The sequence below is a fragment of the Salvia hispanica genome, chromosome 5 (assembly GCF_023119035.1).
Source record: "Salvia hispanica cultivar TCC Black 2014 chromosome 5, UniMelb_Shisp_WGS_1.0, whole genome shotgun sequence".
Lineage (NCBI taxonomy): Eukaryota > Viridiplantae > Streptophyta > Magnoliopsida > Lamiales > Lamiaceae > Salvia > Salvia hispanica.
Genome location: NC_062969.1, coordinates 21,056,962 through 21,073,661, shown reverse-complemented (window position 1 = coordinate 21,073,661; position 16,700 = coordinate 21,056,962). Strand labels below are relative to the sequence as shown.

General features: G+C 33.9%; 2 protein-coding genes across 3 annotated transcripts; both read right to left on the bottom strand.

The window, feature by feature from the left end:
• Positions 1-569: 569 nt before the first annotated feature.
• LOC125189124 (wall-associated receptor kinase-like 10) lies at positions 570-6,390 on the bottom strand. Of its 2 annotated transcripts, none has more exons than XM_048086344.1 (6): positions 5,873-6,390; positions 4,008-4,412; positions 3,359-3,871; positions 2,393-2,749; positions 2,104-2,325; positions 570-1,994 (listed from the first exon to the last, which is right to left on the bottom strand). In XM_048086344.1, exons 1-6 carry the CDS (start codon positions 6,384-6,386, stop codon positions 889-891), a joined length of 3,117 nt encoding a protein of 1,038 aa, XP_047942301.1. In that variant the 5' UTR covers positions 6,387-6,390; the 3' UTR covers positions 570-888. The 2 variants fall into 2 exon arrangements, with proteins under 2 accessions (XP_047942301.1, XP_047942302.1); XM_048086345.1 differs by having other exon boundaries at positions 2,104-2,280.
• A 4,977-nt stretch (positions 6,391-11,367) lies between these two features.
• On the bottom strand, positions 11,368-13,802 carry LOC125189613 (zinc finger MYM-type protein 1-like). The gene is made up of 4 exons (XM_048086875.1): positions 13,604-13,802; positions 13,339-13,414; positions 12,187-13,028; positions 11,368-12,137 (listed from the first exon to the last, which is right to left on the bottom strand). Exons 1-4 carry the CDS (start codon positions 13,800-13,802, stop codon positions 11,368-11,370), a joined length of 1,887 nt encoding a protein of 628 aa, XP_047942832.1.
• Positions 13,803-16,700: the final 2,898 nt, after the last annotated feature.

Genomic DNA, 16,700 nt, shown 5'->3' with positions numbered 1-16,700 from the left:
ATCCAGACAAAACCATTTAGAAATTCAAAGCAAGGCTTGTAGCCAAGGGCTATGCTCAACAATTTAGAGTCAATGAAAGCCCTTCCGAAAGCAAAATTTCAGCTTTTGAGAGAGAAGCTTGAAGTTACCGGAAAAACATTAAGGAGGAGTATTGAAGATTAATGTATTTCCTAGATTCATGAACTAATGGTCCAACTTCTAGTATTAATTCTATGTATTACTTTAATTTTGATATATGTATTTGTGTAGGTTCATCCAACTAGTGCATTCCTACACTAGTATAAATAGGATGATCCTTGTACTCATTATTCATTCAAGTATTCAACAAGAGTTCTCTACACAAAGTATTCACCTTGTTGGTCTTGTTTCATTTATCTCCACATAAATTTCCAACAAGTATGAATGCAACGATCCAGATTAAAAGATTTAATCTATACTGGATCCAACGGTTCCTGAACCTTCTAAGCTAAAACGAGCTTCAACTCTTTCTTCTTCTTCCATCAGTTCACCATTTCTATTCACCACACATTCCTCAACAACTTAGCAATCAATATATAAAAAACATTCTGTAATAATAAACTTTCAATTCATTCACTTCGAATCAACACAATAACAAAATTCAAGTAACTAAATAACAAAGATTCAAAACCACAAATCTAAAATATCAACATGTGATAAAAAAAATTTAAAACAATTATAAAGCGATTACTTGATATTCCCATCTTCAATCTCAGAGATCGCATATAACCAAGTCTTGATCATCTGATTCGAGACTACTATAAATGCATCTATGTTATGATACACTTTCAACTAACACTAACGGATGCGTGTCTGGTGATGATGCAGAAGCATTTTTATAACTGAGCTTGCATGTGTACTAAGTGCCTATCATCGTGGACACATATCATCAAAAGATCTCACATCTTCTGATTCATCATTAACACCACTAGATATTTCAGACATCCTAAAACTTTCCAATTCAGTGGCAACTTCTTTCATAGTTGGTCTCATTCTTCCTTTTGAGTGTAAACATTTTTGTGCAAGCTTTGCAACTAGGCTCACCTCTTCCTTTCTTCCATGCTCCCGTACTTGCAGATCTAAAATCGTGCCCAGGCATTCTTCTTCCATGCATACAAGGAACCGAGCCGCTAGGCCTCTTTCCTCTTCTGTTTTATCAAGAGATATTGGCCTTTGCCCAGTAAGAAGCTCGACAAGAACTACCCCAAAACTATAAACATCACTCTTCTCTGTGAATTGACTAGACCGAAAATATTCTGGATCTAAATATCCAAACGTGCCTTTAACCAGAGTAGTTAAGTGAGTCTGATCTGTAGCAACGGACCTTGATGTTCCAAAATCTGATACTTTGACAACATATTTTTCATCAAGAAGAATATTACTAGACTTGATATCCCGATGATAGATAGGCACAGAAGATGCAGAGTGCAAGTACGCTAGTGCACCAGCTATGTCTGCTGCGATTTTCAAACGCATGTTCCATGTACATGGAAATTCACTACTTGGATCATGTATGAGATCAAAAAGTGTGCCGTTTGGCATGAATTCATAAACAAGAAGAGGAACCTCAGTCTCCAAACAACACCCCAATAGTTTGACCACGTTCCTATGATTGATTTGCGATAGTATCACCACTTCATTTATAAACTGTTCTAACTGATTTACCTCGACCAACTTTGATTTTTTTATCGCAACAATCTTACCATCATATAACATTCCTTTGTAGACAGTGCCTTGCCCTCCTTGTCCAATAATTCTGCCCTCATTAAAGTTATCTGTAGCCACCTCCAACTCTTTTGCAGGAAAAACTTTTGTTTTTCCAAGTGCCCCTTCATTCGTCTGTTGTTGCAAGAGAAGACCACCATTTCGTTTGAAGAATTTGTCTTTTACCATTTTTTCCTTTCTCTTTCTCAACAATTTATATAACCAAAAGAAAATCGAGACTAGAAGCAGAAACCCCATTCCAGAGCCTATACCTACATGCAATCTTAATTGTGAGAAAATTAACTCAATTTTACATATAAGTAAAACTCAATGAGCAAAGCATATCTGATTGATATGAGAGTTGGACCAGTATATTGTTACCTATCAAGATAATCATCTTGGTTTTGGATGGCGGCTGCGAAATGCATCCCGTGCCATCTTTTTTCCCATCACCAATATACCCTTTTGGACACGAGCAGCGAAATGTCCCCGGACCATTTCGGCAAATTGAATTTGAGACGCATGTATTAGTTGAATTATCAGCGCATTCATCAATATCTGCTCGATACATAATCACTCTTCGTAATTTGATAAAGCATAAATCTGTAGGTGAATTTCGAAATAGTGAATCATTATAGCATAACAAGGCAAAAGATTAGAGGTAACCAACCTAGGCACCCTGGATTGAGGTAAGGATTTCCTATGTATCCTTTGGAGCAGTTGCAGAGGTACCCTCCAAGCGTAGCATCAAAATCAACACATTCACTATTATCTTGGCATACTAAATTAGAGAGATTCTGCTGTGCTTCTTTGCAATTCATCGCTCCGATCCTCCAATCCAATGCCAAGCTCGGCTGAACATAAAGTTGGACTGGGTTTGAGTAATTCATGAACGAGATTCCACTACTATAACGATCATTTTCATTCATTCTTTTAGCATATGCAATGAAGGCATAGCTACAAGAAATATTGACACTTGTCCGTGGTTCTTTGAGATTAGTCATATTTAATTCAAGGTAAGTTGTACCTGCAAATGATCCAACACATATATCACTTATAACCGCAACATTTCCTAGTTAAGATAGTATATAGAATTATAACTATATCTTGAGCTTATAAATATCTTTTTCTTGATAAAACTAGAAAACGAATGTAGAAAATAAAACGAACTAGACAAACCCTTAGAGAATGTACAGGATTACAGGTTTGCAAGGAAGTGTACCATGAAAATTACTACTACCTTCATTCCGCGGCGTTTCATTTTCTGCTCTCATTTAGGAAAAATAATATTAAATAATTAAAGTGAAAAAACGGTACTCTTTTTTTACTTTAATTATTTATAATTATTTTTTCAAAACGAATGTAGAAAATAAAATATCTCGGAGCATAGTATTAAATACTCCTTCTAGGCTGATAAAAGTGACTTGTTATCTTGTTTTGGACATCCCATACAAAAAATAACATTATATCAGCTTCTCTCTCCAACGTAACTCTGAACCCTTATTCTCTCTCACTTTATTTACAAAAATAACTATAAAATCCGGTGCCGAACATTTTCAAAGTAATCTTAAAAACGACCCATAATTATAAACCAAAAATACCTATCAAATTCTTTTAGAAATCAAATGATTATTACCTATTGGAATTGGTACTCTGCAACAACCTTCACCTGCAAAAGATGTTGGTCCATATTCGCACGATGCTATAGTTCTACCATCAGCATAGATCATACTGTCGAAACAAATGGCTGTGCAGATGCTGCGAATAGAACTTCGTTTGTCTTGTCCAATAACCCCGACAGCCATCACATTGCAGCCAACGGCGGTGATCCAGTTGTCATCTGATAAACTATATTGCGTTTTCAACAAGTCAATTGTTAATCTTGGCTCAGATTGATAGTCTGACCCACTGTTGCAATTAGAGGATAGGTTCATGTAGTTGACGACAATTTTTGATGAGTTCAGCTCAACGATTTCAGTGTTCAAAAGACTGAGGAAGGGTGTCGCGGGGTTGGTGTCATTGTTGCAGAAAACTTCAAAAGATGGCTCCAGGTAGCAATTTGGACCCATACCAAATGGAAATGGAATCGATACTTTCCCACATTGATCTATGCATCCACGTTTGGCAATTGAACTTGAAGAGGAAATTGCTAGCAAAGAAGCAAATGAGACAGAGCCAAGTTACCCCAACCATGTATTTAGAATAAACATCATACTAGAAATTAACTAAACTTCATGTGTTGAATTTCATATCAAGTATGGAAACTAGAGAGAAAAGAAACTAACTCTGGCATCCTCCTAGTAAGTACGGATTTCCCTCGTACCCTTGCACGCAGCTACATGTGTATCCTGTAACATCTTTGTTATACGAATATGTACTATAATCAACACAAACACTCTTTTCATCTAGACATGCGTAAGTGCTGGAATTCATAGCACGGCTGCAGTTCTCAGCCTCAATGAGCCAGTCCAAGCGCACTACTAGTGGCCTTGTTGCAGAAGCCCAATCATCATTTAACAATGCCGTTGAGTTATTCAGATAGTACAAAGGATATGAAAATACTGTTTCATTAGTATTTGTCGCCTCCTGGATAAAGGCATAGCTGCATGGGAAAAGCTTTTTACGTTGTGATCTTCCGCTCAAGTCAATCAGTTCTGCTTCCAAGAAAAGTCCTGTACTTCCTTCTACTCCTAAAATAGTTAGGGAATTGGAGACGAGAATAATTTTAATGTGAATTTGATAAAATATGAGAATTGAAAGAAAAAAAGTAGGTAGTGAACAGCGAAACTCACAACATTAATGTGTAGAGAATTAAATTCCAAAAATAGAAAAATGGAAAAAGTATATTATTCTCTCTCCTTTACACGAGAGTATGCACTCTTGGTTGGACATGTGTTTTAATGCATAACTGATAATGTAAGAGAGATTAATAGAGATAATAGTGAAAGTAGTGTAAGTGGGTAGTGAATTCCATATTATTAGTTAAGTATTAAATATTTTAAAATTAGAAAATTCATACTTTTATGGGATTAACTAAAAATGAAAAGTTCATACTCTTAGTAACGTTATAAATTTTGTCCTTTGCATGATTTCGCAAAAGACTATTCTTCTATTATTCGAACTTTGACCCTACTAATTTTCTTTACAAATATAGCCACTACCTTATCTTTGTTAATAAGAAACTTGTAGCCAACATAAGAGAGTATCCAATGTTTTTGTTAAAAAAATTGCTCTTTTCGCTCCCCAGTAGATGTGTCATATTAACTTAGTGAAGGAAACTGAGTAAAAAATTTATTAGATGTGAATCCTACTTTTTTATACTCACTTCGACCATAAGAAAATTGTTTATTTGTGAATGATACGAGTTTTAATAAAAATATTGTAAAGTAAAAGAGAATAAAAAAAATAGGTAAACTAAGAAAGGTATGAAGAAAAAGTCTTTAAAGTAAAATATGAGAGAGAAGAAAACATGAGTAAAGTATAAGGGATAAACTTTCCATATTTTGAAATGGACAATTTTTTGTGACATCCTAAAATGACAAAATATGAATATTTTTTGTGGACGGATGAAATATTAATTTTATAATAATTGTGAGTAGGATGAGTTTGTAAAATATGTGATCCATCATTTAAAATAGTAAAAATGAAATAAGATATTTATTGGAAATTACTCAATAAAAAAATATGAGAAATTTATATGAGAAATTTAATGGAGATACGAGGGAGTGTTTCGCATAGATTAAAATTAAGAAGTCCGCATATTTGGATGAATTGAAGGTGAACGCTGGGATTGTCCTCTTAATAATATTTGGATAAAGTTTAGCCAAATGATTGCGATTTAATTAATATTTTTATTTTATTATTTTATATTCTAGAAACAATTATCTCCAAGTTAAAATACTCCTATTTGATGAAATTGAACAAATTAATAAGATTAGCATCCATATGATACGTTGGAAAGATTGAGATAGAATTGTCATATTTCGAATATTAAGATCTTGTATTAACTGATAAATCAAAAAAGATATGAACAGATTAGATAATTAATCCTTAATTGGTCACAAATTCATAAGAGACGGTTAGTCTGTTAGTATGTGTTATTGTAACGTTAAAACATTATTGCGAATCAAAACAAAACTAACACAATTACCTTCGAACTCTTGATGACAACAACCATTGAAGTGGCAGTCTCCGAAGCCAGCACTCTTGTCAGCACAAAACGCCGAGCAGCCGCCAAGGGTGGAACTTCCGTTGGATTGCAGCACCATATCATCACACCCGATTACAGTGAGCACGTTTTCAGAAGAAAGAATATAGGGAGTTCCCGACAAGTTCACACTCATACTATGTTGATTGTGGGTTGAGAGATCCTCATCATAGCAGGCTGAAATCATGTAGGGGTTTTGGAGGCGAATGTAAGTTTGATTGAATTCAATAACTTGTTTCTTCAATATGGAGAGGTAAGCTTTTGGAGGATTTGTGGAAGAATCGCAGTTGATGTCAAAATATGGGTTGAGGTTGCAATTCGGCCCAACTCCAAATGGATATGGAATGAGTAAATCACCGCACCGGTCGAGGCATCCCGGTTTGGCATGTAGAGCGGCGGAGAGTAGTGATGGTGGGAGAATTAGGAAGATAGAGATGATCAGTTGCAGAGGACACATAATGAATGAGTTTTGCTGAATGAGAGCGTATAATTATCTTGATAAAAAATAAATAAAACTTGGCTTAAAATACTACCTCTGTCCCTGAAAATTTGATACATATTACTATTTCGGTCCGTCCCTGAAAATTTGATACACTTCACTTTTACTATTTTTGGTAGTGGACCCCATATTCCATTAACTCATTCATACTCACATTTTATTATAAAACTAATACTTTAAAAGTAGGACCCACATCCCATCAACTTTTTCAACTCACTTTCCATTACATTTCTTAAAATCATCGTGTCGGGTCAAAGTATAGCAAATTTTGGGGGACGGAGGTAGTATCCCTACTTGACTTTGGAGACGACTATTAGTTACGTATATGTACATTTTAGACCAATTCAAGTATTTGATTAAAACATCTCACTACTTCACTTTGGAGACGACTTATACAGTTATACTATATTAAATAAATAGTTTATTGTCCTTTTCATGATGTTATTTATTTAATTATCTCACTTTCACTTTTCAACATTACACTTGATTCATCCACTCACTCCATATGTGAAATATTACCGACATTTAACTCGTTTTAATAAATGCGATAAAAAATGAGTGGAAAAAGTTAGTGGAATATGAGTTTCATATTTATATAGTATTGGTTTTATACTTCTCCGTCATAAGAAAGATGACCCCTTCCTTGGGCGACACAGTTTTTATGCAACTTTATTTTGTAAAACGATATGTGTTCTAATCCAAACATTATCTTATAAAGGTAAAAAAGAAAATACAACCAAATTCACCACTCCCTTTTACAAACAACCAAGTCCATACCGTATACACAAAATGTTGCGTATGTGAGTTGGTCAAGCAATAGTTAAGTTAATGCTTTAGGCCAAAAGTCTCAAGCTATATATGACGCGACCTTTAAATTTAAAATTATTTACTCATAAAAAATAAAATAAAATAAAGACTAAATGTTTGGTCGTAGTAGACTTGTGGTGGGGATGAATCGTGAATGGAAATGGGAGACTCTCTTGCATACCACATTATTAATAGGGACCACGTATATTAATTTCTTGACAATTTGAATGGAGATGTGATCATGGCCATGGGAGACTCTCTTGTATACCACATTATTTATAGGGACCACGTATATTTATTTCTTGACAATTTGATTAGTAGTTGCCAGACATTTTTTAACCACCTCTTACGTTGTATAAATATTTAGGCATTGGACGTGAACATTTCCTTAAAGTATATATATTTTGTCAAAAAATGAAATGACTCAGTTCTAATGAAATTGCCTAAAAATAAACATGATTCAATACTAATGGGACGAATGAAGCATGATGAGGTTAGAGTTATTTTCACGACCACCCTTCTAGAGTATAATAAATGCGACGATCGCGATCTAGGCGAATTTAAATGCAACAAGAACGTAGGCTAGAGTTTCATTAAAAGTGTTTGACCAAGGTAATTAATGAACAATTAAAACAATAAGGCAACGGCTTAACAATGAAATTCAATGAAGAATAGATATCACAATTTATGCCCAAAACGACAAGGGTTTAATATAATCCAAAATGTATCATGTCTCGATATTCTAAACAAAATGGAATAAGTTCAAACTCAATTAAACGATAAGAAGTTCATGTTTCAGCGGAAGCATCCAAGAGAAAAGTGAAGTCATGTATGAAGACACAGCTCCACTCGATGTTTCAAAATGATCTTATTATTATTCAATTAATTTTCTCAACACCGCCAACCGCTCGTCGCCGCTCAACCTGCATATAGGGAAAACACATGCAGGGCTGAGTACTTTAACATACTCAGTGGACTCATGCCAAAATATTTTAATAGATATGTCATCCTTACCATAGTGAACTTGAGTTTGCATTTATAAAAGAATATCATCGAGTATCACAAAATAATTTCATAAACTGGTCAGTCAAACAATTTCCCCCTTTTTCTCAACAATCCACAATTCACATCAATTCCATAGTGCGACGAAAGTGAGGCCACACTATTCGCCCACGAGACCGGCCGACTAGCAAGGACGGCTCCCGATCCCAACTGTGTACACTAGCCTAATAGGGTTTGCGGCCCTACTCAGACCCGAATTCGTTTATATAGCCCTATAGCCTAATGGAGCGAACTCACAAACTAGGCATCAGACACACAACATCATCAAAATAATCACAGGCATGGCATAATTTTTTAAGCCACCCTTATAACACCATAATCATTATTTTGGTAATAAAAGAGTTTAGTAAATAAAGTCCACCTCGACTCCTTAGATCTCAAGTACGCTCTTCCCTTTGCTATCACGCCGAGAGCGCGAGTTATCACCTTTAAATTATGTGTATCACAAGTAAGTCTCATCATCTACACAAAAACATGCATGTTCCCAACGTTTCCCTTTTTCCCATCGATTCGTTTTATATTATCATTCAAAAAAATCAGACATGCTCATCATATCAATTTTATTCGCACTACAACTCCAGATATATCATCAAATCATGTTATGCATGAGTGTTCTTCAACACATATCACAAGCACACACACAAACACACATGCACGCACACCGATGCACACACATACACACGCACATCAATTCTCATTCATCAATTGTTTCCCCTTCTCACTCGATCTATATGCATGAGGGTTTAAGAACACCGATTAATCGGTTAGATGAGAAAAGATAGATCAAAATACCTCTTCTTGATAAAAACGATCGATAGAAACAAAGTATAATCTTGATTCTTCAACAATTCTTGAGGCTTCAACTTAAATTCTTCTCAAAAGATGAAGAATTATCGGAGAAAAATTGAAGAAAAATTGAGAGAGAGTGGAGAGAGTGGGAGGCGTGATTTTCAAGAGAGAGGGAGCGTGATTTGTGTGAGCTAGGGTTAGGGTTTCTCATGTATTTATAGAGTGCAAGATATAATATCTCTAATTAAATAAATTAAGGATTTGAGAAGATATGGAAGAGGGAGTTGACGTGATTTTTGGGGAGAAATAAGGAGTAATTCGAAATCTAGGCTATTTAATTAGCCTATGATTTAATTTGTTATTTTACGGAGTAGAATAAAATATCACGGAGCAGAATAAAATATAACGGGGTAGAAAATAATAAATCCCACTATTAAAATAAGGAGTAGCGATTTCTGCCTATTAAATTTTGCGTAGGATTTATTTGGATTTTCATGGAGCAAGAGATTTCACGAAGCAGAATAAAAATAATAATTCTCTCAATAATACTAGGAAAGTGGCGTGATTTTGAGTCTCTCCCACAAGGAATCAAATTTAAATTCTAATTTAAATAGGATATGGCAAGATCTGTTTAGATATGGTAAGATATGCTTGGATATTTGAATTTATTCATGAGAGGGAATAAATATGGGATCAAATAAGATAATAAACAATTCCTTCTCCTATAAAATAAGGGGATTTTCGAAATCTCCCTAGGAACAAGGTAGGAGTCGAAAATTCCATGAAGGAATTAGAGAATAATTAGACTTTGGATTTAATTTGGATAAATATCCCAAGCATTTAATAAAATCCAAGAAAAATATGATTCCTCTCCAATAAAGCATGGTGGTCGAAAATTCCAAATAAAATATGTATGATATTTATGAAAATCCTATGTAATCTCACTCATCCCTTAGGAAATAATTCGCCACGATATATTTCACCCCACATCAAAAATTAACACGATCACATCACAATTTCATCCCTTTTGACTATTCCACTTCCACGTCACATTTTTTTAACGACATTGACCATTCCACGGCCACGTCACATTTTCAACAATATAGACTATTCAAACCAATCTCAACTCCAAAACGCAATTAGGTCACAAAGAATCATGCAATTAATTTACTCATCATTTAATGCACATACTTCACGACATTAAAAGCATTTAATGCAAAAATTTTATGGTTCTAGAATTAGGGTTCAAAAAGTGGGGCGTCACAGCTATTGTACAAAAACTTATTTTTTAAAGACATAAAAATCGAAATGCAATTAATTGCATTGGAAAATTTTAAATAATAACAACAATTCAGAACACAAAACAAAGCGCCTTAAATTAATGATAATTTAATTTAATCTTTTGCTTTTTTAGAACGCTTCCACTTGCGTCCTCTAATTTTAGTTGGGTCACCAACAATAAGAATGTCTTTTGAAGCATTGGTGGTATATTTAAAAATACAATTAGCATTAAAAATGGCCTTAACGATTTTTTTTATTGTATTAAATATAGAGAATTTGTAGGAATTAATTCTAGTTAGATTAACTTTTTGGCACGTTTTCATTAGAGTTATGCTTGTTAAGGGTTTTTCTGTCTTATAAATAGTTCTCAAATTGTAATGGTCAAGTCTACAATATTTTTGTCAGAAATTCTATAGTCAAATATCCATGACTTTGAGCATTATTAATTATTTTTCTAATTGTGCATGTTATTTGTCAGCAATTGATATCATGAGATAAGATTCAGAGGGTGCAAAATTTAAAATTAAAAAGTTTTATGAATCATAATTATAATATGCAGATCGATGACTATGTCAACGGTAATGACCTATGCCAGTAACTGAAAGAAAAGTCGTAGAAGAAGGATTTTGTCAAGTGCGACTTACTGAACATAAAGGGGATGACAGATGGGTGCCATACACTTATCTGTTATCATTGTTCAAGAACATGGTCTTTGATAGTTGACACGATTGAAGCCAAGTGAGCAAGGGTCAAGCTTGATTTAAACATAAGTTTCTTTCTCCATTAACATCAAACTAATGGACCCTGACAGATGACTTGATATAGAATTGCTTCAAATCATTTAGTTTTACACCCCCAAAACTAAATATACTCTGTGTCCCTGTCCGCAGTGACGGACGCAAGATTTTAACGATGGGGTCCAAAAATAATTTTAAAAAATAAAATAAAAATATAAAAATAAAATAATAATGTTTAAATATTAAAGTCAAATACAATCATATCATAACATTTCTCTTCTATTTTTCATCTTCTGAAATCGCTGCATAATAGTTTCATTACTAACATGAACAAAGACATCCTTTTCAATGTAAGGAACTAAGCAATCATGTAACAGTTGATCTCCCATACTATTACGTAGAGTACTCTTGATGATCTTCATTGCTGAAAAAGCTCTTTCCACTGAGGCAGTAGCAACCGGCGAGATCAATGACAACTTGACTAACAAATAAACCAATGGAAAATTTTCAAGCTTTCTTGTAGAAACCATCTTCTTAGCAAGACCACCAATCCCAAATACTTGTGAAAAATTTTCATCTATCCGCACATCATAAATAAAGCTTTCAAGTTGATTTTCAAGCTCTTTCAAAGCAACTCCAGAAAATTCTGATGGATAATAACTAGCAAGACGAAGCAGCTTCTCCAAATCAAACGCAGAAAATGAATCTCTATGATCAAAACATGCCATACATGAAAGTAAGTCTGTGTTAATTTCACCAAAAAGATGGTTTAACTCTTGAGCTTGCATGTTAATCACAAAACAAAATATCCCAACTCGATAATAGTGGAGATTCTTCCTTTTTTCAGCTCTACGGTTTACTTTTCCTCGAGGCACAAACTCATCTTCCATGTCAAGAACATTTATCTCATATTTGTTACAGAACTCAGAAACTTCATTAAGTAAACCCTCCCAACCTTCTTCCCTCAACATTTGCAAACGTGCTTTGGCTACCTTGACAAGATTCATTGCATTGACAATTCTTGATCCTTTTTCTGTAGCACTTGAGAGAGTTCATGTGTGATTCCCAAGATTGCTTCATACGATGTAATACAAAGACAAACTCAAAGAGATTAATTATTGCTGACACATCATTAGCTTCAGCCCTATGTGGATACTCATGAGCATTCTCCCCCACATATACAAAAACATCATTAATAGAAGAAAAAAATTGCATCAAGTTGATAAGAGTACCATAATGTGAACTCCAACGAGTATCTCCAGGCCGCTTTAACGCCATCTCTTGATTCAATCCTCTCCCGGTATGAATTTCATCACTTGCAATCCGCTCTAAAATTTTCTCTCTCTGCTTTTCTCTAAGTATATCTCTGCGCTTACAAGAACTTCCAATAACATTACACAAACGGTTGATAGTATTATAAAAAGAACCAATACTTGTATGCTTTTTGGCAACAACGACAATTGTGAGTTGAAGCTGGTGAGAAAAACAATATACATAATAAGCACAGGGATTTCTCCTAAGTATCAAACTTTTCAACACATTGAATTCTCCTCTCATGTTGCTTGCACCATCATATCCTTGTCCTCTCAAACTAGATACACTTAAATCATAAGTAGATAACAAAGAATCAAGTTCCTTCTCCAGTGAGGTCGCAACCGTGTCACTAACATGCACCACACCAAGAAAACGTTCCATAACACATCCATTCTTGTCCACATATCGCACCACAACACCCACTTGCTCTTTGACAGATATATCTCGACACTCATCAACTAATATGGAGAAAAAATCATTTCCCATATCTTGTACAATGACTTTTGTTGTCTCAACAGCAAATGCATTTATGATGTCTTTTTGAATTCTCGGTGATGATAGTTTGAGATTGTCAGGAGCATTTTTTAGTACAACACTAGATATCTCATCGCTGCAAGAGGAAATAACTTTCAAAAGCTCAAGAAAGTTACCTTGATTTAAGGATCCTTCAAATCATCATGTCCGCGAGAAGGCATTCCTTGCATGATAAGATAACGAAGGCAAACAACTGTTGCATTTAATCTGCTGCGATAATCAAGCTTCGATTGTGTTGACTACTTTGATATAGAGACTTCAATGTGTTGAGCTTGATTCATAATATCCTGACATGCTAATCTACACCTATTATGAGCACTTGTATGATTTCCAACATGATCTCTTAACCTTTCTTTCTTGCCCCAAGTAGTAAATCATTTTTATACAAAGGCATGTTGCCCATTTCCGTGAAGTCTTGAGAAAAGATAGCAATATAAGCAGTAAGCAGCTTCCTTTGAAACACTATACTCCAACCAAGGCTTAAATTCATCAAACCAAAGTGAGACAAATTTACGTTTTCAATTTCCATTACTTGTAGAAAGGACATTATGGTTGCGTGGTTGACATGGATCTCTTAGTAAATAAGCTCTATGAACTTGTTCTATTAAGTTTTGTGGATAACTCATTATGTCAGGTCGTTCCCGGGATCACTTGGAAGCTTCTCCAAATCAACTTTATCATTGTCGTCATTTGGTAACTCTTGAGATTGAAGAAGTGCGGGTTCATCCTCTAAATCGACTTTATCTTTGTCTTCAATCGGTAACTCTTGTGGTTGGAGAAGTGGAGGTTCATTCACTGACGAAGATGAGACCTCGGCAACAGGAGAAACTTTCTTGAAATAACGATACATTTATCTACATAAAAGAAAATGCACAATTCAGTAAATGCATATTAGAAACTTAAATTGCATCTACATAAAATAAAATGCACAATAAGTACATACATATTAGAAACTTAAATTGGAGACCACTACTAACTCATTGAAACATTACAAAATGAATATAATACTCAATTTGGCAATCCCAAATAATCAAAGTAAATAATTTTCTATAACAGCAAGATATAGAATAAAAGAGAGATGAACAAATATTATCTAAATATTATTCACAAACAAACAAACAAAATAAGATATATATATATATATATATATATATATATCTTATTTTAAGGGGAGCACTAGGGTGACACCATAGTTAGAGTGACAATGTACCACCAATTACATTCATTGGATCTCTGTATAAACGCGTCAGATTGATTTGTAGAAATAGAGTCCGAATTGCATGTTAATGTATAAGATATTGCTTGCTAAGGGTATATTTGTCAATCCATATTAATTTGATTTGAATATGGACATCCTCTAATTCAGGGAACGTATATTTTGTAAATCAAATCCTAAATGAGAAGAGACTCTCTCTCTTCAATCATCCATCACACTCCATTCCACCCATGTCGCCGATTTCGATACCAAAGGAAGACGCCAGGGTTGAAGATTAAAAGCAATTCTCCTATCAGATTCTCTACAATTTCTCTTGAGGTTTGTAGGGTTTATAGGATTTTCACAATTGCGCCTCCACTACTCTCATAAATCCTTATGTTCTTTCTGTTCCGATATATTTTCGTTCAATATCTGCGGTTTTTGGTGGGGTTTACAACGACCCCAATTTTCACTTCGTTGTTGAGGGTTTTATTGACATGGGTGGAGCATAGTTGCAAGTGTTTCTGCTCTAGTTTTGCCATGGAAAGAGTCGGCGGATTTCTAATACAATTTTGTCATTCAGTTGCCACGATTTTTAGGACGATTTCGCCGTCACTAAGGCCTGGTTGTGCATCTCCATTTTGATTTTGGTGTTTTCATCCTTATGTTTTTTGTTTGTGGCTTTCTAGTGTATGTTATAAAATGTTATAATTGCATGCTTTTTCCTTGGTAATTGCTTAATAATACTAGAAGTGTTGCTTCTCTGTTTTTGTTGTCGAAAGATTGGGTGGCTATCTATTTTAACTACGTCGTTTAGTTGGTGCTATTTTTAGGTCGATTTTTGCCATTGCCGAGACTTGGTTCAACATCCCCATCTTGATTTTGATATTTTGGTCCCAATGTTTTCGGTTGTGGAATTTTGCAAATTTGAAAAATTGTTCAATCAATGTGTGTTGCTTGTATTTTGTTTGATAATTGCTTGCTTATTCCTTCGTAATTGCTTGATAATCATGGAAGTGTTGCTACTCTGATTTTTGGGTCGATTTTGTTAGATAGCTTGTTTTATGGTTGAAATCGCTTGCTTTGTGATAAAACATTGCTTGTTTTTTCTTTCGTAATTGCTTGATAATCATTGAAGTGTTGCTGCTCTAATTTTTGGGTAGATTTTGTTAGGTAGCTTATTTTATGCTTGAAATTGCATGCTATATGATAAAAAAATTGCTTGATTTTTCTTTCGTATTCTGATTTTTGGATCGATTTTGTTAGGTAGCTTATTTTATGCTTGAAATTGCTTGCTATATGATAAAAAATTGCTTGTTTTTCCTTTCATAATTGCTTGATAATCATGGAAGTGTTGTTGCTTTGATTTTTGGGTCGATTTTGTTAGGTAGCTTATTTTATGCTTGAAATTGCTTGTTATATGATAAAAATTTGCTTGTTTTTTCTTTCGTAATTGCTTGATAATCATAGAAGTGTTGTTGCTCTGATTTTTGGGTCGATTTTGTTAGGTAGCTTATTTTATGCTTGAGTATTACTGATTCGCATATTACAATTCAAAAAATTGCTTGTTTCTTTATACGAATTTGCATTCTCTTCAATGTGATTTGCTTGCTTTTCAAAACCTCACATTAAAATTAGTTATCTTCTAGAATTTGCATCATATTTGGTATAGTGATCTTGCTTTCCAAAGTATATGTAATTGCATATTACTGGATATTATGTTGGGTAATATACTATGTAATATAATGTACTACTCCCTCCGTCCCGCTTTAGCAGTCCCATTGACTTTTCTGCACTCATTTTGTAAAAATGATAATAAATAAATAAAGTGAAGAAATAATAAAATAAAAAAGAGAATAATATAGAGAAGAGTCTTATCTACATTATTCTCTTTTTTACTTTATTATTTCTCTACTTTAACTATTTATTATCATTTTTACAAAACGAGTGCAGAAAAGTCAATGGGACTGCTAAAGCGGGACGGAGGGAGTAGTATTTATTCTATGCAATGTAATATTTGAAAATTAAAACTATACACTCACATGTTTATAATAAATTTCAATTGATTTTTGTAATAAATTTCAATTGAATTTTGTTTATTTTTTCAGGTTTATGGAAATCGAAGAATATGATGACTTGGTGTGGATCAAATTTGTTACATTTATATGTGATGGATGGAAGTCAATGTATTTTTCTATTTCAAAAATATTTCTATGTAATGTAAACTCTACAACAATTATTTATTGATTAATGCAATAACAAGTTGTATATAATGCAGACTCTTTTATATTGTAATGTGTTGTACTGCACATTAAAAAAAATGTAAACTTCGAACACATGTAAATATTATTTCATCATAAAGCAATACTCAACACAATACTATGCAATCTAGTAGTCATATTCTGTACTACCATGACATTGAGTAAAATGTGGAATGAACAAAATAATATTATTATATAGTATGTAAATCTTAATTTAGTAACAAGCAAATTATAAGACATTACTGAAATATGGTAGGCATACTGCATGCGCCAACAAAAAAGTATGGAACAA